The sequence below is a fragment of the Salmo salar genome, chromosome ssa04 (assembly GCF_905237065.1).
Source record: "Salmo salar chromosome ssa04, Ssal_v3.1, whole genome shotgun sequence".
NCBI classification, from domain to species: domain Eukaryota; kingdom Metazoa; phylum Chordata; class Actinopteri; order Salmoniformes; family Salmonidae; genus Salmo; species Salmo salar.
Window position 1 is genome coordinate 71,813,706 of NC_059445.1, and position 26,336 is coordinate 71,840,041.

Below are 26,336 nucleotides of genomic sequence, written 5' to 3' on the forward strand. Positions count from 1 at the left end.
TGTGTCGAACTGCTTTGCTTTATCTTGGCCAGGTCGCAGTTGCAAATGAGAACTTGTTCTCTACTACCCTACCTGGTTAAATAAAGGTGAAATAAAATAAAAAATAAAAAGGTTTTCATGGAAAACAAGGACATTTCTAAGTGTCCCCAAACTTTTGAGAGGTAGTGGAAGTATTCAGCCCCTTCGTTTAGGAAAGCCTAAATTAGTTCAGGAGTAACATTTGGCTAAACAAATCACATAATAATATACATGGACTCACTTTATAAGAAATAACAGGGGTTGACTTGATTTTATAAGGACTAGCCCTTCCTCTGTCCCCCATACATACAACAACTGTAAGGTCCCTCAGTCAAGTATTGAATTCAATACAAGCACAGATTCAACTACAAAGACCAGGGAGCTTTTCAAAAGCCTCATAAAGAGGGAGAGTAATTGGTAAATGGGTAACAATAGCAAATCAGACATTGAATATCTCTTTAAGCATGGTCAAGTTAATTATTATGCTGTGGATTATGTATTAAACCACCCAGACACATCAAAGTGTCACGGATCCCTCCGGAACGGTCATTACGCACTTCTGGTCCATATTCCCATTTGATTAGTAATTGTATAAGTGTGCCCTTTGTTCACCATTGTCCTGCCGATTATTGTTACAATGTCCGTTGGTGTGTGTGAGTACCTGTGCCTTTGATGGATGGTCATGATACAGAAGAAAATGTGACCTGAGTCAAGACAATCCTAGCCCCTTAAGTCGAAAACAATAGGTCTCTGGTTAAAAGTAGTGAGCTAAATAGGAAATATGGTTCCATTTGGGACGCAGCCCTCCTTTCTACTCTTCCTCTGTTCTCTCTTTAAAGCTGCATAAGGACAAGCTCATTTCTCACTGCCTTTTTAATGCTCTCTTAGCTGATGCATGGCTATTGATCACCTGAGAGCTGCTCTTTTCCGTGTGAAATGAGGAGAGTTTCTCAGAGGCCTCAGAGCTCAGAACAGGATGCTGTCGATGCTGTGAGGTTGGGCCTGGAATCTGGATGAAGGGAATGATGAGGGTTAGGAAGAGGGATGTGTCTCTTATCTCAGATGCTCCAGACCTCCTTCTCTTCCTCATTTTACTCAGAGGAAGTATGATGTTTTGGACACTTGGAGAGATGGGTTGGACTCCAGACCTAATGGTTTGGAGATGAATATCTAATCTGTTGTCATGGTAATAATATATGGTAATCAGGGTTGTGTCCATATTGGCACCCTATTCCCAATATAGTGCACTATGTTTGACTAGAGCCATATGGGCCCTAGTCAAAGTAGTGCACTACCTAGGGAATAGGGTGCCATTTGAGACACAACCCAGGTGGTCTTTCATTCAAGCTCAATTAGTAGAGGGGGAAGAGAAAATGTAATACAGGCCATCTGATTGAACGATAGAGTGGTGACAGCACAGGGGTGTGCGTTCAGAGCCAATCTGCCCACAAGTCAGACAAAAGGGGGACAGGTGGCTGCCGTGCAACAATTAATTTCAACTGCCTTGTTGTGCCTCCTAGTCCTACCTCTGCCAGGCAGACAGCAAGCTGAAGGGGCGAGATCGACAGAGAGGGAGGTCTGGCAGCTAACTCTATTAGCAACTGTTTGTTTATCATAAAGCTGCCGAGATGGGCAGCGATGGGGAGAGAGGCGAATTAGTTGGTTTTGCTTGCAAATAAAGTATGCTTCTTATCTACATGGGGGGTTCTGGTGTTGGTGTCGCTGCTGCTGCTACTGGGTTTTTTCTCTGTTTTCCTCATTTGTGACTACTGAGGTGTCTGATGAGAAAGACTCAATTGCACAGATTTAGCTTGACGGCTATTTGATGTGAACATGTGGGTGATGTGAACACAAACTCTATCCGTGTATATGGACATGAACTTGTTTCATTGTTTATTTTTTTGTTGCTCTGGGAGGTGTGTGTGTGTGTGTGTGTGTGTGTGTGTGTGTGTGTGTGTGTGTGTGTGTGTGTGTGTGTGTGTGTGTGTGTGTGTGTGTGTGTGTGTGTGTGTGTGTGCGTGCGTGCGTGCGTGTGCATGTAAGCGTGCCACCCTGCATTCGAAATTGACAGCGGAAGATCATAGACAACATGAACAGTGCTTCAATAACTGTAAAAAGCTGAATGGATTCGTTTGTGCATACAGTTATGTTCAAAGCGGTGCTAATATACTATTGTTCTTGAATAATTCAGAAGTGACTGGGAAAAGGATGAGAATCAGACATGTAGCACTGTTCTGTTCTGACATTCACAGGCTTGAGAGAGACCAGAAAGAAAGGTTACATTTGAATTTAGAAGGGATGTTGAAAAAACGTTAACAGCAGACAGCATCAACCTTTTGGAATTCGTCCTTGCCATCATCAAGCTGTGTTTTTCGAGTGCCATTGTAAGGGAGTGAAATATTTTCTGATTTTCAGGAGATTTGGTTTACTTGATCTCCTTCAATGCTGTCACTTTCCACTGTGTCTTTGTGATGAAATGTCTTTGGCAAAATGGAAGACTGTCGTAGGGCATCTGGGGTCTGGTTTGTACGAAATGCATTGCTTCTGTGGCTTCGTCCCAAATGGATCCCTATCCCCTGTATAATGCAATACTTTTGACCAGGGCCCATAGGGAAACTCTGGTGAAAGTTATGCACTATATATACAGTACCAGTCAAAAGTTTGGACACACCTACTCATTCAAGGGTTTTTCTTTATTTTTACAATTTTCTACATTGTAGAACAATAGTGAAGACATAAAAACTATGAAATAACACATTGGAATCATGTATTAACCAAAACAGTGTTAAACAAATCAAAATACATTTTAGAATTGAGATTCTTCAAAGTAGCCACCCTTTGCCTTGATGACAGCTTTGCACACTCTTGGCATTTTCTCAACCAGCTTCTCTCAATAAACTTGAAGGAGTTCCCACATATGCTGAGCACTTGTTGGTTGCTTTTCCTTCACTCTGCGGTCCAACTCATCCCAAACCATCTCAATTGGGTTGAAGTCAGGTGATTGTGGAGGCCAGGTCATCAGATGCAGCACTCCATGACTTTCCTTGGTCAAATAGCCCTTACAGGTCATTGTCCTGTTGAAAAACAAATTATAGTATCACTAAGCGCAAACCAGATGGGATGGCGTATCGCTGCAGAATGCTGTGGTAGCCATGCTGGTTAAGTGTACCTTGAATTCTAAATAAATCACAGTGTCACCAGCAAAGCTCCCCCACACCATCACACCTCCTCCTCCATGCTTCACGGTGGGAACCACACATGCGGAGATCATCCATTCACCTACTTTGCGTCTCACAAAGCAAAGCAAAAATCTCAAATATGGACTCATCAGACCAAAGGACAGATTTCCACCGGTCTAATGTCCATTGCTCGTGTTTCTTGGCCCAAGAAAGTCTCTTCTGCTTATTGGTGTCCTTTAGTAGTGGTTTCTTTGCAGAAATTTGACCATGAAGGCCTGATTCACGCAGTCTCCTCTGAACAATTGTTGTTGAGATGTGTCTGTTACTTGAACTCTGAAACTTTTTGGGGGGTTGCAATTTCTGAGGCTGGTAACTCTAATGAACTTATCCTCTGCAGCAGAGGTAACTCTGGGTCTTCCTTTCCTGTGGCGGTCCTCATGACAGCCAATTTCATCATAGCACTTGATGGTTTTTGTGACTGCACTTGAGGAAACTTTCACAGTTCTTAAAAATTTCCGCATTGACTGACCTTCATGGCTTAAAGTAATGATGGACTATCATTTCTCTTTGCTTATTTGAGCTGTTCTTGCCATAATATGGACTTGGTATTTTCCCAAATAGGGCTATCTTCTGTATACCACCCCTACCTTGTCACAAGGCACGCCTGCTAATTGAAATGCATTGACTACCTCATGAAGCTGGTTGAGAGAATGCCAAGAGTGTGCAAAGCTGTCATCAAAGCAAAGATTGGCTACTTTTAAGAATCTCAAATATAAAATATATTTTGATTTGTTTAACACTTTTTTGGTTACTACATGATTCCATATGTGTTATTTCATAGTTTTGAAGTCTTCACTATTATTCTACTGTGTAGAACATAGTAAAAATAAAGAAAAACCCTGGAATGAGTAGGTGTGTACAAACTTTTGACTGGTACTGTATGTATAGGTTGGGGCGCAGCCTGTGTGGAAATTAGATGAAACTTCTCAAATGACATTCCACAGTTGAGAAATGTTTCTGGAAGAGAATGTCGATATGAGTCAAGATGGCACATCGAAAGTGAATAGCGTGTTCTATTACTGTACATGAAGGTTGCTTCCCAAATGGCTCCGTATTCCTTATGTAGGCTCTGGTGAAAATAATTGAAGTATATTTATTTATTTATTTATTTCACCTTTATTTAACCAGGTAGGCAAGTTGAGAACAAGTTCTCATTTACAATTGCGACCTGAATAAAGGGAATAGGGTGCCATTTGGGACGCAATCGCAGAGTTACAACAATTGAACACAACACATGAAAACAGGACTTTCTGTTTTTGACAAGAAATCTAGGATATATCTGTGTTGTCTGTATTCACTGAGAATGTTTTGCATGTTCATAATCTTATTCTCTAAATTTGTACAACTATAACCAGGCCATCTTTTGAACCATAGCATTACACAAAACAAACAACAACACATTTGATGTTCAAAGATGTTCGTCCAAGTTAATTATGCATGATTCATCGCTCTTTTCACTCAGAATCCTCAAGTGATGTTTTGTTCCGATATATAGCCTGGCATACATAATAATTCATAACATTTATTCCAAACTGGGTCCTGTGTATTTATCCCTTCAACTTGTTCCCCTTCTGTCAATGTAAACAATAGTTTATTTGTTCAGGGGCCTGATCTGCCTATTAGTGATGGTGAGATATGCTTATGCCGGGCAAGGTTCTTCATATAGACAATTTGTTTATTTCTCAATAAAATGACTTCAGCATCAAAGTGGGCAAAAGACAGACACGAAGTGAGAGCACCTATATTATAATGCCCTCCTCCTCCTCCCCTCCCTCCTCCTCCTCCTCCCTCCCTCCTCCTCCCTCCCTCCCTCGTCCTCCTCCTCCCCTCCTCCTCCTCCCCTCCTCCCCTCCTCCTCCTCCTCCTCCTCCCCTCCTCCTCCTCCTCCTCCCCTCGTCCTCCTCCTCAACCATGCTCCCAAGCAGCACATGAATATGCTCAAATGAAGAAAAGAAAAAGCAATGCACGAAACAACAAAAAAGCCACTTTTTCTTTTGTTGTTTCGCTATGCTCAGCGAATTGCAGACCACAGCAAGAAATTGCGCTTGAATGCAACACGTTACCACTGGTTGCGTCCCAAATTGCACCATATTTCCTATGTATTGCAATATTTGTGTCTTTGATATCCACCTCCAAAAGGGCTACTGGTTGGATGTCATAGCCCACATTGTCTTCCCTCTTCCATGTTGTGACTGTGGAAGTTTCCCCAAGTGTGGTACAGATATAGTTACAGATCTAGGATCAGCTTCACCTCTCACATTACTAACATTAACCATTAGATCAGGGTCTAAGTCTAACTCTTCAACCTACTCTATTGTGGCCTATATTCAGATGGGCCAAAGGGGGCAGCATCATCAGAGAGGTGTCAGGTGACACCTATGAGGTCATTGTGGACCACTCCTTCTTCACCGAGCCTGTCTCCTGTGAGGTCACCAATGCACTGGGCAGTACCAACATCAGCAGGAACGTGGACGTCTACTGTGAGTAGTAGTCCGCAAGTAACACACACACACTACCATGAGTAGTCCCTAAGAAAACACACTCAGGAACTATAACTAGCTAGCTACAGGCAGTTGGAATCACATCCACTACATGGATAGTCCCAAATAGAAGGTTTGTAGATGTTGAGCTAACTGTCAACAAGATTTCAACTAACTATCCACTATCCCTTGCCCTAACCTTATTCCTTACCCTAACGTAACCCTAACTTTAATGCTTACACTAACCGTAACCCTAACCTTAATCCTTACCCTAACCGTAACACTAACACTAACCGTAACCCTAACATAACTCTAACCTTAATCCTAACTGTAACCCTAACCTTAATCCTTACCCTAACCGTAACACTAACACTAACCGTAACCCTAACATAACTCCAACCTTAATCCTAACTGTAACCCTAACCTTAATCCTTACCCTAACCTTAATCCAACTATAACCGTAACCCTAACCTTAATCCTAATCATAACCGTAATGCTAACCCTAACCGTAACCCTAACCTTAATCCTAATCATAACCCTAACCTTAATCTTGATGATAACCATAACCCTAACCTTAATCCTAATCATAACCCTAACCTTAATCCTAATCATAACCCTAACCTTAATCCTAACCATAACCGTAACCCTAACCCCACAACTTGTAATGTATCAACATAGTTGAAGTTATTAGCCTGTTGATACCGTAGCTTGATTATCTGTAGATCATCTATAGATGACTATTCAAATAAAGTGTAACCATTTCTGTTCCTGTGATTCCAGTTGGGCCCAGAATGGCTGCTGAGCCACAGTCCCTACAGGTGGACCAGGGATCAGATGCTATCTTCAACTGTGCCTGGACAGGAAACCCCTCCCTCACCATCGTGTGGATGAAACGCGGCTCTGGAGTGGTAGGAATTGTAATCACCATCATTCTTTCTATTATGCTTCTATTGCCAGTTGCATATTTTGCAAGACCCATTCCCTCTAAAGGGCAATGACATATTCTATTCTGTTCTAATCTATTATATTCAGTTCTAATGAATTGTTATTCTACTCAATTCTATTCTAGTTTATCCTGTTCTAGCCTATCCTGTTCTAGCCTATCCTGTTCTAGCTTATCCTGTTCTATCCTATCCTGTTCTATCCTATCCTGTTCTAGCCTATCCTGTTCTATCCTATCCTGTTTTACCCTATCCTGTTCTAGCCTATCTTGTTCTAGCCTATCCTGTTCTAGCTTATCCTGTTCTATCCTATCCTGTTCTATCCTATCCTGTTCTAGCTTATCCTGTTCTATCCTATCCTGTTTTACCCTATCCTGTTCTAGCCTATCCTGTTCTATCCTATCCTGTTCTAGCCTATCCTGTTCTAGCTTATCCTGTTCTATCCTATCCTGTTCTATCCTATCCTGTTCTAGCCTATCCTGTTCTATCCTATCCTGTTCTAGCCTATCCCGTTCTAGCTTATCCTATCCTGTTCTATCCTATCCTGTTCTAGCCTATCCCATTCTAGCTTATCCTGTTCTATCCTATCCTGTTCTAGCCTATCCTGTTCTAGCCTATCCTGTTCTAGCCTATCCTGTTCTAGCCTATCCTGTTCTAGCTTATCCTGTTCTATCCTATCCTGTTCTATCCTATCCTGTTCTATCCTATCCTGTTCTAGCTTATCCTGTTCTATCCTATCCTGTTTTATCCTATCGTGTTCTAGCATATCCTGTTCTATCCTGTTCTATCCTATCCTGTTCTAGTCTATTCTATTGTCTTATTTTATTTTCTATTCTAAGATGTATTCTATTCTACAGGTATTCATTTTTATACTGTGCCAATGCAGCTTTATTCTTCATTCACCTAGAGGTGAATGTCATGTACATGTGCATCAAATATGCTATTCTCTGTATTTATCCAGGAAAAGCTCTTGTCATCAAATTCAGACATTTCAAGAGACTGATAGAAAAACTAGAAAAGGGCCCAGACTCTCAACACATCACACTGTACCTTCATAATGGTATCGGTTAAAAAAGAATCTATTTTACATGGTCCACCGCTTTCAGTCTGTGGTATACGCAATTCCACCCATGCAGTTCATGTTGATATTCTGAAGTTAACATACCCTTTCGTACCGTTTATTAAAGCAGTGGCTCAGGTGGCCTTGCAGACGACTAAGTGTGTGCCGCACTCCTTTTGGTGAGGGCTTATTGGGTTTTCGATTAGCTGATACAGGGGTTGGACGGAAGGACTTGGCTGCAGCCTTGAATAAAGAGACGACCGTTTTATCACCAGTCTGACCTTTGACCTTGATCCTCCACAGGTGCTTAGCAATGAGAACATCCTGACGCTAAAGGCGGTGAGGCAGGAGGATGCTGGGAAGTACGTATGCCGGGCGGTGGTCCCCCGAGTTGGAGCTGGAGAGAAGGAAGTGTCCCTCACTGTGAATGGTAAGTACATTTCACATGTGGATGAATGCTAAATTAATTTCCAAGTTCAATGTGGAAGTTGTTCCAAGCTTAGGGACATGTTTCAGGCTAGCTGGACTCAGGGACAATAAGGTAAAAGCGGAGACATATCTACACTAGGGGAGTCAAAATCAGTGGGTCATAATAACATAGTTTGCATTTGACAGGATGAAAAATAGCATTGATTTACAGCTAGGACTGTAACTTAGTATGTACAAATGAACTGTTAACTATTTGTCACGTCCTGGCCAGTATAAGGTTAATTGGTATTGTAGTTTGGTCAGGACGTGGCAGAGGGTATTTGTTTTATGTGGTTCGGGATGGTGTGTTTGTTGAAGGGGCATTTGATTTAAGTATTCCGGGGTTTTTGGGCACTGTTTGGTTTTCATGTATTCTATGTTGAGTCTAGTATGTCTGTTTCTATGTTTGGTTAATTGGGGTTGGGACTCTCAGTTGAAGGCAGGTGTTGTCTATTTGCCTTTGACTGAGAGTCCCATATATTAGGGTGTGTTTGTGTTTGTCATTTGTGGGAGATTGTTCTGCGTTTAGCCTTATGCTTTGTCAGACTGTTTTTGTCGATCGTATTCCTGTTTGTTATTTTTGTGTTCATTTGGTACTTATTAAAACGTCGAGATGAGCATTCACATACCTGCTGCGTTTTGGTCCTCTTTAACCGACGACAAGCGCGACACTATTTCAATGAAAGGATATCTGTCATATCACAATGGCTGTCAATAATTGTTGATACTCAATTCTTTCATAATATTGCATAACCCTATCCTATTACAGATACGTTTTGATGTCTCCAGGCTTTCTGACATCAAAGCTTAGCCTAAATGTTGTCTTAAGACTAGTGTACTTTCAATTGTTCCTTGTCTTTCAAAGAGGAAATATTTTAAAGATAAACATACTTAACATGTATTTTACATATTAGAAATATGTGTGTTATCTGAAAGGGAATAAAACGGTAATTGTCTGTTAGCGTTTCGTTAATATAATCAATGTCATTGACAATGACTTCACCTAGGAATGAGCATGTTGCACCAGAAATAAACAGCACAGGATAAATGCAACTAAAGGTGATTAAACACGTCTTTACATCGATTGCAAATGGACTAATCTCCCAGCCTTATCTCAGTGGTGTGACAGCTGGCCAAGGCTAAATGAGAAGTTATTGCAACCTTTTTTAACTAATCAATAAATAGTAAACAAAGACAGTTGTTTAATATGCCTGAAGTCAAGGTCACACAATCGATGGCGAGCTCTATTGAATAACTCCTCCATAGAAGAATAATTTCTGAAGCCGGGATATCATCATAAAATTCACGCCACAAGAATATGCAGGGTCGTAGGTAGCACCACAAAATGGCTGACTTGAAATTGTACTTTTTTCCCCCTCTCGCTTGCCAAAGGGGCTCTCTTATTGTCTGCTCTCATTGCAGGTTTAACCAGTTAATGAAAAAGGGTTCTGGAGGCATATAGACTGACTGTTTTGATGAAAGCTTTCACCCTTGAGCCCATACAGTGTAATACAGTTCTGCTGTATTGAACCAATAAGATAGAGGTTTGGCTTTTATGAATTTCTCCTTCTTTGCAAAGGAGGTTTTTTCTCTCCTTGAAGCTTCTGTTAAGAAGTCCATTATTTGACAACCTGAAAAAGTGAAGCATTTGGCCTCATGGGTTTTCGCACGAAACCCACCCATCACCATTGTTTCTAAGCGGAGGCTGATTGGAACGGTTTTGGTTAAGAATGATATTGTATAACTGTTTGGATTCCAGGCTAGTGAATCCTAGTTTCATTCCCCACTCCAATCACAAACAAGTGACACCTCCTCTCCTCTCCTCCAATAAATACATCCGCCCTGTTTTCCTCCTCCGGTGACTCAGGAGAGCTGCTCCAAGATAAAGTAATGGGAAATAAAGTTATCTAATTATAGCACTCTTTTGAGCTTCCACGTCTTTTGTCAGATCTCTCGAGCTCCCCCACAGGGCCCCTGTGTGAATACGTTTGGCTGTATTGAGAAGCCCATTTTGCACTGTAATGTTTGTTATTCTTATGGTCAGTAGTTGTGGAATTTGTAAGAGCTCCTTGACTTGGGAGGCTGTCAACGTCACACTGTGTCAGTCGAAGGTCACACATTTCTAAGGTTTTCTTTCACAGGCGCAGGAGGTGAAATGGAACTAACGCACAGGACTGCGAAGTGGAATTACTTTGTTTTCTCTAGACCTTTATCTAACCCTTCCACTGTCCTCTGCTGCCCACGCAAACCTTCAACACTTTTTCTTCTCTTTCTTAGCCTTTAAGCAATGAAAACAACCTTTTCATCATGCCGTGAATCTCACCTTAAGAAAAACGAGTTAAAATCTCATCATGAATAATTGCTCGTCTCCGTTTTATTGTAAACTAGAAAGTATTATAATGCATGTGGCCTTCGCCTTCCCCGCCATCTGATAGGCTGTTGATGTATGTGGGTGTTTTATTGGAATGATTGACTTATTTTCCCTTGGCCATGCTGTAGGTCCTCCCACTATCTCCAGCACCCAGACCCAGCAAGTCCTCTACGGGGAGAAGGGGCAGATCAAGTGTTTCATCCGCAGCACTCCTCCTCCCGACCGCATTGTGAGTAACACATCCCTCCTTCCTTCTAAAAACATGTATTTTATGTTCCAACCAACGAGGGGCCTTATTTGTTTTAACATGATGAAGATGTGTACATGCCTCAAATCAATCATTGACCAATAAATGACTGTGGACATTTGTTATGAATAGAATGTGGAGGTTTGCCTAAATATGGCCAAGGATAGGTGGGGTGGAAACAAAGGATCCCAATGGGGCAAAAGTAGATTAAAAAAACTATATGAGGGAATCCTTGCATACGAAATGATTGGTTACACTTTATTTTGATAGTCCGGATAGTCTACCTTTAGATGTACAAAATTACTTATTGGCTTCCTTACCATTAACAGTATGGATTGCTGTCTTACCTTGTAGACTGTATCGGGTAAGGAAACGATTATGGAATTTTGTAATTTGGGTGAAATATCCCTTTAAAGCAGTGCAAACCAAATGAATGAGCTTGACCTAAAGAAATAAGAAAGTAGGTCATGTGAGGACATCCCTAAGGACTTAACGTAGAATAATCAACGGCAAAGAATATCCTAATGAATATCCTATCCTAAGGTAAACAAGATGGCATAGTCCATAGAGAAAGATCTCATAGACATGTAGGCTAGTAACGAAATACATTAAGGGAAGTGAAGGCAAATCAATAGAAAATTAGAAGTCATTATCCTCATTAAGATAACAGAGTATCAAACCTTTCCTGAAACAGACTAATATTTCCTTCATAGTGGAAATGGAGGGATTCATCCCATTCCTGACGTATACTAATCAGCAGAGGTGGGACCAAGTCACTATTATTCGATACACAAGCAAGTCTTAAGTCACAAGGTCCGAGTCTAAAATTGAGTCCCCGAGTAGAACGGGTCGAGTCTTGAGTCAAGTCCAAGTCGTGCATTCTAAGACAAGTCATGTCGAGTGAAGTTTCAAATCAAGTTAAAAAAAATCTATACATGCAATGACTTGTTCAACTTCAAATCTGTGTCTATTTATTGAGGCTACCAGGCAGCCCTTTTCATTATTTTGTCTACAACACATTTTGAGTATGTAATTGTAAAATAGGGACTTGTAGCAGTCGTAAGGGCATGAAATCAGCAGAAGGCAAGGCAGGTTGACGGGCTTAGAGTGTATACTTATTTACAGGTCACCTCTCCAGCTGCCTTCTAGGCCACCTCTCGATATCATACAAAATATACAAGTAGGTTTACAAAATATCCACGGGCAATAGCCCATTAGAAATAGCCTCTGTATCAGGCTTAGTCTGTTCTGAACGAACACAGGTAGAGGGCAAGTCTGCACAGCCTCCACTTGAGAAACCAAATCAAATCTGTCTAAAAGGAGCTCAAACAGTTACATATAAGCACTTGGCCCAAGACCATACAATTACCCAATTGTCAATTACAACCAATAAACTGGTTCTACAATATAAAAGGCAATTTCCACCTCCATTGGTACATTCGTCTTAATCGGACTTAACGATTATTAATGATATTTCATCACGATTCATAAATAGAACAATAATTGTATCTTATTCACTGTAGACTGCTGACTCCAAAGCATGGCGTTCAGGCCAAGTAGCCTATTTCTATGCACACTGAGGCGCTCCTATTATGCACAACCAGAATGATAGAGACATAAGGACACAGACACAAGGAACGCCGACATAACCCTGGAAATATTAACAAAAGAAACCATACATTGAAGTAAATAAACAGAACTTCTACCTCATGAGTCTTGCGAACGTTAATGTTCACAATAAACATCGGGCCCACTCAGAGGGTAAGAAATGGTAAATGAAAATGTATATCAAACATGAAACAGAAATGTCTTAATTATTGGAATAAATGTTACGGGGATGGAATGATTAAATGCTAGCAATTATTGTAGGATTAGATGGATTAGATTTATTTAACTAGGCAAGTCAGTTAAGAACAAATTCTTATTTTCAATGACGGCCTAGGAACAGTGGATTAACTGCCTTGTTCAGGGGCAGAACGACAGATTTTTACCTTTTCAGCTCGGGGATTCGATCTTGCAACCTTCCAGTTACTAGTCCAACACTCTAACCACTAAGCTACCTGTGAAAGAAACAGCAAACATTTCAACAATAGAACAAAGCGCTCTCCACTGGAGTTTGGAGTGCGCAAGTGAAGAGACGCGCCTATGGCGCATCTTTGTCACAGTAATAATTCATTTCACAAACAAATTCCAGATGCAATCTTCATAAGTAAATGATCCATTTCAAGCTGTTTTAGCATGCCAAAAGACCAATAGGCCTATGCTAGTAATTGTTGCTTGATGCCCCATTGCTGGTGAGCTTGTAAAGTAAACAGTTAATATTCTTGTTCACCAACACATTTTTGGAGCTGCATGTATTATGCCAATCCTCTATGCCTACAATTTGATGTTTGTGCTGTACCCGATCCTATAGGGGAGAGCGGGGATGGTTGTAACACAGGATAGTTGTAACACTTGCAATTCTTCCAATCAGAAGCGAGGTAGAATCATGTGATTCGCTGTGCACATGCTCAGTTTAATCCTAAACCCTCATGTGAAAAAGCAAGTCCCTGTGATAAACTCTGCAGATTCTATTGACAGAAATCTGATTTTGAGGTAAGAAAGTAATTATTTTGACCAAATGTGTTTTTGTGATGCCATCAACTGCTTTGTAGTTCCTTTCATCAAACTTATATCAGGGTTATAATCAGTCTGTGTAGAGATATTTGATGCAAGTTAGCAATGCTAAAGTTTTAACATTTACCTGAAATGGACCTAGCTAATTAATGGCTGCAAGGTTCAGGGTTAGTTGTAACAATTTGTGAGAAGATTTTACAACTAACCCAAGTAAAACTGGATGTTTTCTTTAACTTCCAGCATGCCTAGATCATGGAAAAGAAAGACAGACAGGAGAGTACCTTTCCGCACTTTGAAAAGAGCGTCAAATGATGTAGCAGAGCAGGGGAAGTCCATCAGATCTGTTGCAAAGTATGACATATGTCATGTGACACTGTACAGATTCTGCAAAGAGAGAAAGTAGCTACTGGAGAAGGGGTCTAGAGAGCTTCCTCACGTAGGCTACTTTAGTGGAAACAGGAAACAAGTTGTCCGAGTATTTATTGAGGGCAGCTGATTTATATTATATATTTATTAATGTAATTTTAATTATTTTAATTAATTTATATTAATGTAAATGTAAATATTATGAATTGTCTCCCCGTGAGTTAAGCACTTGATAGGAATTAGTGAGGAGTAAGTCAGGGCAAAGTTAGCAGTTAATGTTGGTGGCAATTAATGTCAAAGGAGGGAGTACCAATGTAAATTATTAAGTATTAAATGGGGGAAGTATTGAACATGTTTTATTCTATTGTTACAGGTCTATTGTTACAGGTCAGGAAATGTGCCTACCTGTACAATATGGTTACAATATGGTTACAAGCATTCTCAGTCATGGGATGAGACCTCTATGGCGGGAGCAGACTGGTTCTCGTCTTACCTAAAGCGATACCCTACTTTCTCCATTAGGAGTGCTGTTGCTGTCCACAAGTTTCAACAGAACAAATGTGGCAAAGTTTTTTAGCAAACTGGGAGAGGTGATAAATAAGTACAGCTTTGATGGCAATGCTATATGGAATGTTGACGAGACAGGAATAATCACACCTGATAGAGTGGTCTCGAAACGTGGCACCAAACAGGTTGGCGCAATCATCTCAGCAGAAAGGGTACGCTCGTGTCAATGACATGTGCTATAAATGCAATAGGAAACTCCCCCCAACTTTTGTTTTCCCACGTAAAAGATACCACGACTACGTTGTACGGGATGGACTAATTGGATGTGTTGGAAGTGGAAATGGATCCGGATGGATGCAGGAGAATGACTTCCTCCTTTTCCTTGAACACTTCGCTAAATATACCGGGTCAGCCTAGAAAAAAGGTAGTTCTTCTCCTTGACAACCCCAGCTCACCGGTCTACCATTGATTTCTGTAGGCACTCAAATCAAATAAAATGTTATTGGTCACATACACGTGATTAGCAGATGTTATTGCGGGTGTAGCGAAATATTTGTGCGTCTAGCTCTGACAGTGCAGTAATATCTAACAAGTAATATCTAACACATTACACAACATATACCCAATACACACAAATCTAAGTAGGAATGAATTAAGACTATATTCATATGGACGAGCGATTACCGAGTGGAACGGATTAAGATACAGTAGAATAGTATAGAAAACAGTTTATTCACATGAGATGAGTAATGCCAGATATGTAAACATTAAGTGACTAAGATACCATAGAATAGTATAGAATACAGTATATAAATATGGGTAATGCCAGATATGTAAACGTTAAGTGACTAAGATACCGTAGAATAGTATAGAATACAGTATATAAATATGAGATGAGTAATGCAAGATATGTAAACATTATTAAGTGACTAAGATACCGTAGAATAGTATAGAATACAGTATATACATATGAGATGAGTAATGCCAGATATGTAAACATTATTAAAGTGACTAGTGTTCCATTCCTTAAAGTCGCAAGTGATTCCTAGTCTATGCCTATAGGCAGCAGCCTCTAATGTGCTAGTGATGGCTGTTTAACAGTCTGATGGCCTTGAGATAGAAGCTATTTTTCAGTCTCTCGGTTCCAGCTTTGATGCACCTGTACTGACCTCGCCTTCTGGATGATAACAAGGTGAACAGACAGAGGCTCGGGTGGTTGATGTCCTTGATGATCTTTTTGGCCTTCCTGTGACATCGAGTGCTGTAGGTGTCCTGGAGGGAGGGTAGTTTTCCCCGGTAATGCGTTGGGCAGACCGCACCACCCTCTGGAGAGCCTTGAGGTTGCAGGCGGTGCAGTTGCCGTACCAGGCGGTGATACAGCCCGACAGTATGCTTTCAATTGTGCATCTGTAAAAATGTGTAAGGGTTATAGGTGACAAGCCAAATTTCTTTAGCTTCCTGACGTTGAAGAGGCTCTGTTGCACCTGACGTTGAAGAGGCTCTGTTGCACACTGTCTGTGTGGGTGATCCAATTCAGTTTGTCAGTGATGTGTACACCAAGGAACTTGAAGCTTTCCACCTTCACTGCTGTCCCGTCAATGTGGATAGGGGGGTGCACCCTCTGCTGTTTCCTGAAGTCTACGATCATCTCCTTTGTTTTGTTGACATTGAGTGAGAGGTAGTTTTCCAGGCACCACACTCTCAGTGCCCTCACCTCCTCCCTGTAGGCTGTCTCATCATCATTGGTAATCAAGCCTACTACTGTTGTGTCATCTGCAAACTTGATGATTGAGTTGGAGACGTGCTTGGCCACTCAGTCATGGTGAACAGGAAGTACAGGACGGGGCTGAGCATGCACCCTTGTGGGGCACCAATGTTGAGGATCAGCGGAGTGGAGAGGATGTTTCCTACCTTCACCGCCTGAGGGGTGGCCCATCAGGAAGTCCAATACCCAGTGTCACAGGGCAGGGTTCAAACCCAGGGCCTCGAGTTTAATGATGAGCTTGGAGGGTACTATGGTGTTGAATGCTGAGCCATAGTCAATAAACAGCATTCTTACATAGGTATTCCTCTTGTCCAGATGGGATAGGGCAGTGTGCAGAGTGATGGAGATTGCATCGTCTATGGATCTATTGGAGCAGTAAGCAAATTAAAGTGGGTCTAGGTTGGCAGGTAAGGGTAAGGTGATATGATCCTTGACAAGTCTCTCAAAGCACAGCATGATCATTCAATTCAGTTACCTTTGCCTTCTTGGGTACAGGAAGAATGCTGGCCATCTTGAAGCATGTGAGGACAGCAGACTGGGATAGGGAGAGATAGAATATGCCCGTAAACAACACATGCTCTGAGGATGCGGCTAGGGATGCCGTCTGGGCCAGCAGCCTTGCGAGGGTTAACACGTTTAAATGTTTTACTCACGTCGGCCACAGAGAAGGAGAGCCCACAGTCCTTGGTAGCGGGCCGCGTCAATAGCACTGTGTTATCCTCAAAGCGTGCAAAGAATGTGTTTAGCCTGTCCGGGAAGAAAGACGTCGGTCTCGGCGACATGGCTGGTTTTCCTTTTGTAGTCCGTGATTGTCTGTAGTCCCTGCCACATACGTCTCATGTCTGAGCCATTGAACTGCGACTACACTTTATCTCTATACTGACATTTACTTTGTTTGATTGCCTTGCGGAGTGAATAACTATGCTCTTTATATTCTGCCATATTACCAGGCCTTTCCATGGTTAAATGCGGTGGTTCACGCTTTCTGTGGCTGGGAAACACCTGATTACTCTTCTGATATCAACCCAGTTGATGTACGCCCCTTCCCAAAAGCAGGGCCTAGGAAAATTACAACAAGGTAGGTAGGAAGAGGAGAAAAACAGATTTTGGAGAATACACCCATCAAGCCATCAAGCAGGCACTGGAAGCAAAGCATAAAAAGTCAAGCACTCAGGAGGCTTATAAAATTGCCCTGCCTAAAAAAACAGCTGGAAAGAAGCAAGCCAAGACAAACCACATTGAACAACAACAAAAAACTGTCCTGCCTAAGAAAAAAGCCAAAACAAAGTATATTGAAGCAGAAGATTCAAACTTCTGCATTGTGTGCATGGAGCACTTTAACAATTCCAAGTCCAAGGAGGTCTGGGATGAGTGCTGGGAATGCAAATTATGGGCCCACCAAGCCTGTACCCCAAGACGGCCATAACACTGTCACAGCTGTGACTCTAATTAAGTCCAACATTCACACACAGAAACACACACAGATACGCACACACACACACGCACACGCACACACACACACACACACACACACACACACACACACACACACACACACACACACACACACACACACACACACACACACACACACACACACACCATAAACGTTCAGGTGTTTAGTTTAGCCTAGTTGTTGAGAAAGACCATTTAGTGAAGTGTAAAATAACAAACATTTTATTATTTATATTGATTATTATTTCTGTATATTGATGATTATTTCTGCCAAACAAAATGTTAAACATGGCAATGTTGCTCTCATGGTCTCAATAAAGGTGTTCAATAATTAGTTGCATGTCATGATTTATGCACTTTTTCATTCTGTTACAATTCACCCCAAGCACTGTTACAACTAACCCAGACCATGGGGTAAATTGTAACACTTTACTACTTGTATTTAAGACAACACCATGCATTTGCAGTTTTATTTACATATATAATAACCACACCAATTTGTAAAGGACAGATGTAGGTTGTTTGTATCAGTTTTGAATATACTACCATAACGATCTCTGAGAAACTGAGTAAAAGGTGTAGTGCTACAACCATCCCGGTCTCTCCTAGCTGTACAGCAAATCAGTAATATGTTCCATAGCTCACGCGACCTGTGTTGATTGACAGTTTGGTGGTCCAATCAGAGAGCCGAGTGTGCATTTCACTAGACAATCTGTTGCAGGGCGTTGCTGCGGCTACTGTCTTGTCATGTGACTCGACTCCACAGCTCTGCTAATCAGTTTCCCGTTGTGAGTGAGAGAAGTTCAATATAAATATGCTCTCTATGTGGCTCTCTCCAGGACATGGAGGGCTTACAGATGTCACCCTGTCAAACCAGCAGAGGCTTAGTGGCCCAAATTGAAGCAATCAGATGAGTGATTGGTGTGATCCTTGTTGTGTTCCTAATGGCAACCTATTCCCTATGCAGTATACTACTTTAGACCAATACCTATGGTCAAAATTAGAGCACTATATAGGAAATAGGGTCCCATTTAAGACGTAACACCTGACTTTGTATGCAGATAGTACATTGACAGGCATTTAACCGACCCAAAGGCGGATTATGCCCTTTATCTTTAATGCCCCAATAGGTTGTGTTGGCAGGTTGGTTGGTTTCAGTCAGGTGTGTGTGTGTGTGTGTGTGTGTGTGTGTGTGTGTGTGTGTGTGTGTGTGTGTGTGTGTGTGTGTGTGTGTGTGTGTGTGTGTGTGTGTGTGTGTGTGTGTGTGTGTGTGTCGAGCATATGTGGCTGTGTTAATGTGTGCTTGTGTCCTCGTCTATACTGTAATGTATAATTCTCATTGCTTTGTCTGCCACAGGCCTGGTCGTGGAAGGAGACAGTCTTGGAGTCGGGGACGTCTGGCCGATACACGGTGGAGACAGTGAGCACTGAGGAGGGGGTCATCTCCACCCTCACCATGAGTAACATCGTCCCTGCTGACTTCCAGACCATCTATAACTGCACCGCCTGGAACAGCTTTGGGTCCGACACAGAGATAATTCGACTGAAGGAACAAGGTACACCAACTCCCTTTGTACCTCTAGTGGCCCCATGTGTGGAATGTTATACATTTTTTTTCATAATTTCATAGTTAAAGTATTTTTTTGTTTTTGAACCCATTACAGTCTAAGCCGGGGCTCTGGTACTGGGGACCTTCAGAAAAGTATTGTGAGGCCTGTGGGTCTCCTAAAGCAAAACAACTAAAATGTACGTATTCGTGAGAGTCCACCTAATATGAGGGTCATCTTAGTTTGAAGCCCAAACTGTTCGGATGCTACAGACAGAAGTTGGCAGATCGGCTATATCAACTTCAGACGAGTCCCAAGAAGCTTGTGGGGGTCGTAGAACAAAACGGAGAACAGTTCGTGAGAGTCATGTTTCTATAATAGTTTGCAGGCCAAACCGTTCGGACGCTACAGATAATTTTGTGAGAAGACAGATTTTTGGGATGTCTCATGGTCTGACAAATAGCGCTCTAGCTCTGTCACCTTTCACCGCAGATGCGGATGTGCGAGATCGGCAGATGCTGTGGATTGAGACGCATCCAATGCAAAAGAGCTATCTCTACATTAAACTGACAGAATTTTATGGGGATTTTATTTGAATGATAATACAATCTAGCACACAACAATGCAATCTCCATATACAAAAATTGGCAGTAGAATGGCCCATACTGAAGAGCCTAGTGACTTTCAACGTGGTCCTGTCATAAGATGCCACCTTCCAACAAGTCAGTTCATCAAATTTCTGCCCTGCTCTAGCTGCCCCGATCAACTGTAAGTGCTGTTATTGTGAAGTGGAAACGTCTAGGAGCAGCAATGGCTCAGCTGCGAAGTGGTAGGCAACACAAACTCTCAGAATGGGACCAACCGAGTGCTGAAAAGCGCAAAAAGTAAAAATCGTCTGTCATCGGTTGCGATATTCACTACCAAGAACTGTTCGTCGGGACCTTCATGAAATGGATTTTCGTGGCAGAGCAGCCGCATACAAGCCTAAGATCACCATGCACAATGCCAATCGTCAGGTGGAGTGGTGTATAGCTCGCTGCCATTGAACTCTGGAGCAGTGGAAACAAGTTTTCTGGCTTCACCATCTGGCAGTCCAACAGACAAATCTGGGTTTGGCGGATGCCAGGAGAACGCTACCTGCCCCAATGCATAGTGCCAACTGTAAAGTTTGGTGGAGGAGGAATAATGGTCTGGGGTTTTGTTTCATGGTTCGTGCTAGGCCACTTAGTTCCAGTGAAGAGAAATCTTAACGCTACAGCATACAGTAACATCCTAGACCATTTTTTTATTTCCAACTTTGTGGCAACAGTTTGGCGTTGGCCCTTTCCTGTTTCAGCATGACAATGCCCCTGTGCACAAAGCGAGGTCCATACAGAAATTGTTTTTTTTGCGTGTGGAAAAACTTGACTGGCCTACACAGAGCCCTGACCTCAACCTCATCGAACACTTTTGGGATTAATTGAAAGGGCGACTGCATGCCAGGCCTAATCACCCAATATCAGTGCCCAACCTCGCTAATGCTCTTGTGGCTGAATGGAAGCAAGTCCCTGCAGCAATGTTCCAACATCTAATGGAAAGCCTTCCCAGAAGAGTGGAGGCTGTTATAGCAGCAAAGGGGAAGCTAACTCCATATTAATACTCATGAATTTGGAATGTGATGTTCGACAACCACCTGTCCACATACTTTTGGCCATGTAGTGTACATGATCCCAGGCACTGGACATTTTTTTTACTGAAAAGCTGTGGGAATATTGTACCATGTGGTAAAAGAATTTTAACAACTGTTGTGGTAGTGTTAAAGATGTTTTATGTCATAGCCTTTTTATGGTCTCAGAATGTTTATGCAGTGAACAGCTGTGTTTGTTATACAACAAGTGTGGTCTGTGTGTGTACATGTAGGTGGGTAGGTGTGAGAGAGTATGTGTATGAGACAGAGATTTGGGGTCTGAGAGAAAGTGGGCAAATAAAAGTAATAGAAAGAGAGTTGTAGAGTGTTTGTGGAAGTGCAACTGTGCCTGGGAGAGATTAAGGATATTGCCGTGATTACTTCATGCATGAGGGCAATGGCTCCGTGATAAGCCTTTTACTTGGGTAAATGTCAACAATTTCAATCTGTGAAATCCTGTAATGGCATTTAGATGTATTCAGAACTCCAATTTGTAATCTAATTTACAACGCCTCAATTGGTTACAGCTTAACATATGATTTCTTTGAAATATTTATTTCCAAAGCTCCAAACTATCTGTTTTCAAAGGGATCGTCAAAATGCCAATTCTGTAACAATGAATTTAAATGGAAGATCTTACTAAAGTCAACCATGCTCTTGAATGAATTAACTATAGACCTTGACTAGCCACAGGGTTATACACTCATCTTTGAGACAGCTCAGTTTAAAAAATCAACCCCTACAGCCTATGAACCTATTCACAACATTTAGGACACCATTTGTTACAAAGCTGTAAACCTCTCAGCCATTTGAAGTAAATGTAAATAATGGGTGTCAAGATTGTCAGTGCTGTAAATGGTACTGTAAAAGGTTTTCACTATTTGCCATTCACCAGTCGTGTTCACCTTTGCATTAGCAAGGACACAGTTCAACATACAGTAAGTGTTAGCCTTGGTGAATATCACATGATGTAGGCCTACCCGAGTCCAACTGCATGATGAAACCACCTCTGTACGGTGCCTATATCAGGACAGCCTCAGTCTCATCAGGACTCCTAATATGGCCACCGTACCAATGTCTTTTCTCCATGTCTTCTCAGAGTCCCTCCGATTGGCTGTCATCATAGGAGTGGCTGTGGGGGCGTTCCTCGCCCTCATTGTCCTCATGGGCACATTGGGTGCCTTCTGCTGTGCCCGCTTCCAGAGGAGTAAGTAGATTTTAAAACCTATCCTTTCTGGGACAGCCAAAGCGTTCAATAGACACCCTTGTTTCACAATCCAATGGTGTTGTTTTTTCATGTACAATCTGTGCAGATCAAAATGCTCTGTAGTGCTTAGAATGATTTGCATTGGAATGTTAAGCTTAATGGTTTTAGGATATCAACTCATCACTGTAAGAACATATGTCAAATCCTTTGAGAGGACACATTTTATGGGCCAAAAATCTAAACCTGAAACTATGGTACTTGTATATTCATTCCTCTCTTTAAATCATATATACTGTATATTTCCCAAAATGCCCATTTTAGGACTGAAAAAGCTGAGAGTTATCTGCAGCTAGACTCTAACATAATATTTCTTGCTTGACACTGTCTGTCACCCAATTGTATAAATGTCCCATTAAATGGGAGCTAGTGCCTTAATTAGGGACAGACGTTCCGCTAGCGGAACGCCTCACCAATATCCAATGGTAGAGCGTGGCCCGAAATACAAATACCTCAAAAATGCTATAACTTCAATTTCTCAAACATATGACTATTTTACACCATTTTAAAGACAAGACTCTCGTTAATCTAACCACATTGTCCAATTTCAAAAAGGCTTTACAGGGAAAGCAAAACATTAGATTATGTCAGGAGAGTACCCTGCCAAAAATAATCACACAGCCATTTTCAAAGCAAACATATATGTCACAAAAACCGAAACCACAGCTAAATGCAGCCCTAACCATTGATGATCTTCATCAGATATCACTCCTAGGACATGATGTTATACAATACATGCATGTTTTGTTCAATCAAGTTCATATTTATATCAAAAAACAGCTTTTTACATTAGCATGTGATGTTCAGAACTAGCATACCCTAAAATACTCATGATAAACGTTCACAAAAAACATGACAATTATTTTAAGAATTATAGATACAGAACTCCTTTATGCAATCGCAGTGTCAGATTTTAAAATAGCTTTTCGGCGAAAGCACATTTTGCAATATTCTGAGTAGATAGCTCGGCCATCACAGGCTAGCTAATTTGACACCCACCAAGTTTGGTGCTCACTAAACTCAGAATTACTATAAGAAAAATTGTATTATCTTTGCTGTTCTTCGTCAGAATGCACTCCCAGAACTTCTACTTCAACAACAAATGTTGTTTTGGTTCCAAATAATCCATAGTTATATTCAAATAGCTCCGTTTTGTTCGTGTGTTGAGGTCACTATCCGAAGGGTGACGCGCGAGAGCATTTCGTGACAAAACATTTCAAAATATTCCATTACCGTACTTCGAAGCATGTCAAACGCTGTTTAAAATACATTTTTATGCTATTTTTCACGTAAAATAGCGATAATATTCCAACCGGGCGACGTTGTATTCATTCAAAGGCTGAAAGAAAAAAATTGAGTCGTCTCGTGGACGCGCATCTCCAGTGTCACTGTTCCCAGCCTGACCACTAACAAATACTCCTGCTGTTCTTCGCCCAGAGACTGCAGACACCCCATTACACTTTCTGGCGCCTTTAGAGAGCCAATGGAAGCCTTAGAAAATGTCACGTTACAGCACAGATGCTGTATTTTTGATAGAGATGCAACAGAAGGACAATAAATTGTCAGACAGGGGTACTTCCTGTATGGAATCTTCTCAGGTTTTGGCCTGCCATATGAGTTCTGTTATACTCACAGACGCCATTCAAAGAGTTTTAGAAACTTTACAGTGTTTTCTATCCAAATCTACTTAATTATATGCATATTCTAGTTTCTGGGCAGGAGTAGTAACCAGATTAAATCAGGTACGTTTTTTTATCCGGCCGTGAAAATACTGCCCCCTATCCCAAACCTGTTAAAGAAGAATTTGATTTTTTACAACCAAATCTCTATTTTTTGTCTCAATGGCATGTTATAGAAGGGTCCAGTCATCATTTTTGGATTTCACGCTTTTGAGAAACTTAGCCCAAACAGCAAATCACTTCCTCATCCACATTGTGTAGTATTGCGGCCCGAAAAAACATGGCTCCTAAAACACCCAAATACGTAATTTAAGAAAGCTCTCATTATAGTGATGCAGGTCTTTAGATGTTGTACACATGAAATTGTGTCATTTCAAACTTTATCCGCAACGTTATATTCCATTTTGTAGCGGCTCGGGCTATACCTCTCTGTCCAATCTATAAATAACTGCTAAAATAAAGGAAACACTTGAGTACATAAAGGATATAAAGTACATTGAAAGCATGCGGTTCTTCCACACATGAAGTTCCACACACTATGCCAAAGACGCATTGAAGCTGTTCTGGCAGCTCGTGGTGGCACAACGCCCTATTAAGACGCTTTATTTTGGTGTTTTATTTATTTTGGCACTTGCATGTAGCAGCAGGCTACACAGAGAATGGAACAGCTGGATAGGGGAAATGGCTCGAGTCGTGCAAAAGGGAATATAACATTGCGGATAAAGTTTGTAATGACACAATTTCATGTGTAGAACATCGAAAGACCTGCCTCACTACACTGAGAGCTTTGCCATTTCTAAAATAAAGTATTTGGGTGTTTTTGGAGCGTTTTTTCAGGGTCCCCATACTACACAACAAGGATGAGAAGGTGATTTGCTGTTTGGGGTACAGTACTGTAAGAAAAAAAGTGAAATCACAAAAAAGGTGTGTGTACCCTTCTATAACATGCCATTTACATCACAAATAGAGATGTGGTTGTAAAAAGGCAAACTTCTCCTTTAAAGCAATATCCTTATCTGATATAAAACACAGCCTACACAGTGGAGTGCCATGAAGGCTCCTTAGAGGAGGAAGGGGAGGATGATACTCCTGAGTGATTTTCAGAAAAATAAAAGTTGTAAAACATTTAAAAAGTTATCTTGTTTAGATTCAACTATACTAAATATAATCACGTCACCAAATATTTGATTGAAACATTTTACTTTGCAATGAAGGTGTCACGTCCTTACCAGTAAAGGGGTTATTTGTTATTGTAGTTTGGTCAGGACGTGGCAGGGGGTGTTTGTTTTATGTGTTTCGGGGTTTTTTGGTTAATGTTCTATGTTAGTATATTTCTATGTTCGTTCTAGTTTTTCTATTTCTATGTTTAATTTATTGGGTTGACCTTCAATTGGAGGCAGCTGTTCCTCGTTGCCTCTAATTGAAAGTCCTATTTAGTAGGGGTGTTTTTCTATGGGTTTTTGTGGGTAGTTGTTCCAAGTGTAGCTGTGTGCCTCACAGGACTGTTTTCTCGTCGTTGTTTTGATTAAGTGTTTATTTTGGTTTTCTTCATAATAAAAAAGATGAGTATTCACATTCCCGCTGCGCCTAGGTCCCATCTTTACGACAAATGTGACAGAAGGGCTACAGTAGCCTCAACATCACCGTGTAGGGTAGCACCATGGTGTAGCCGGAGGACAGCTAGCTTCCATCCTCCTCTGGGTACACTGAATTCAATACATAACCCTGATTGCTCATGGTTCTCACCACCTGCCATAGACTTACACGTTAATTATGACAACTTCAGGAGGACGTCCTCCAACCTATCAGAGCTCTTGCATTACGAACTGACATGATGTCCACCCAATTAAAGGATCAGAGAATGAATCTAGTACTGAAATAATAAAATACAGCTAACTAGCACTGCAGTGCATAACATGTTGTGAGTACTTGACTCAAAGAGAGAGAGAGAGAGAGACAATAGGTGAACAGTTTTGAACAAATTAATTTCTTCCAAAATGAAGGAGAACCAAGAGAGAGAGAGATTTCTTCATTTTTTTCACTTTCTGTTTCCCTTACTTAACTTGTAAATGGTAGCTAGCTAGTTTAGCCAACTCAAACACCCTGCTAAAACAGAGGGATGTTATGTTAGCAAGCTGGCTATGACTATCCAACACAAAACTGGAACTCTTCCAAATTAGGATAAGCTTTTGGTTTTACTAATTCATGTCCACCGGGGCCCGCCAGTGTAAGTGCTAAACTGCTTACTGACTGTACACTGTAATGTCACTGCATGATTGTAGCAGGTTTACTAACATGTTAGTTCTATTAGCTATGTTGACTATGACGTTACTTTAGCTAATATGTTGACAACAATGTAGGCTGTGTGTAGCAGTTATGATATTGTTTGGCTTGGAAAGGTTTTTTCGCCTGGTCACATACAGTGCATTGAAATCCACAAGTGACAAGGGGCAAAGGTGAGAGGAGGAGAGAGCATAGATGTGAGGAGTACAACGTGCCTGTTATGAAAGTGAACTGTATTTACAGGGGGTATATTCATTCCACCAATTATTTTGAAAAAAAAATCTTAAACGGAACAAAACGGGGATAAAGACACCTGAATTTGTCCAATAGAAACTCTCGTTTGCAACTGTTGGACTAATGATTA

General features: G+C 41.3%; 1 protein-coding gene across 1 annotated transcript in view; it reads left to right on the top strand.

Moving 5' to 3' along the window:
• Window positions 1–26,336, top strand: part of kirrel3a (kirre like nephrin family adhesion molecule 3a) — a 278,710-nt gene that overhangs the window by 234,879 nt on the left and 17,495 nt on the right. The window contains exons 7-12 of the mRNA XM_014197820.2: window positions 5,589–5,737; window positions 6,518–6,645; window positions 8,042–8,168; window positions 10,706–10,806; window positions 18,891–19,089; window positions 21,846–21,953. Of these exons, the coding sequence (XP_014053295.1) occupies window positions 5,589–5,737; window positions 6,518–6,645; window positions 8,042–8,168; window positions 10,706–10,806; window positions 18,891–19,089; window positions 21,846–21,953 (812 nt within the window). The remainder of the gene's footprint in view (window positions 1–5,588; window positions 5,738–6,517; window positions 6,646–8,041; window positions 8,169–10,705; window positions 10,807–18,890; window positions 19,090–21,845; window positions 21,954–26,336) is intronic.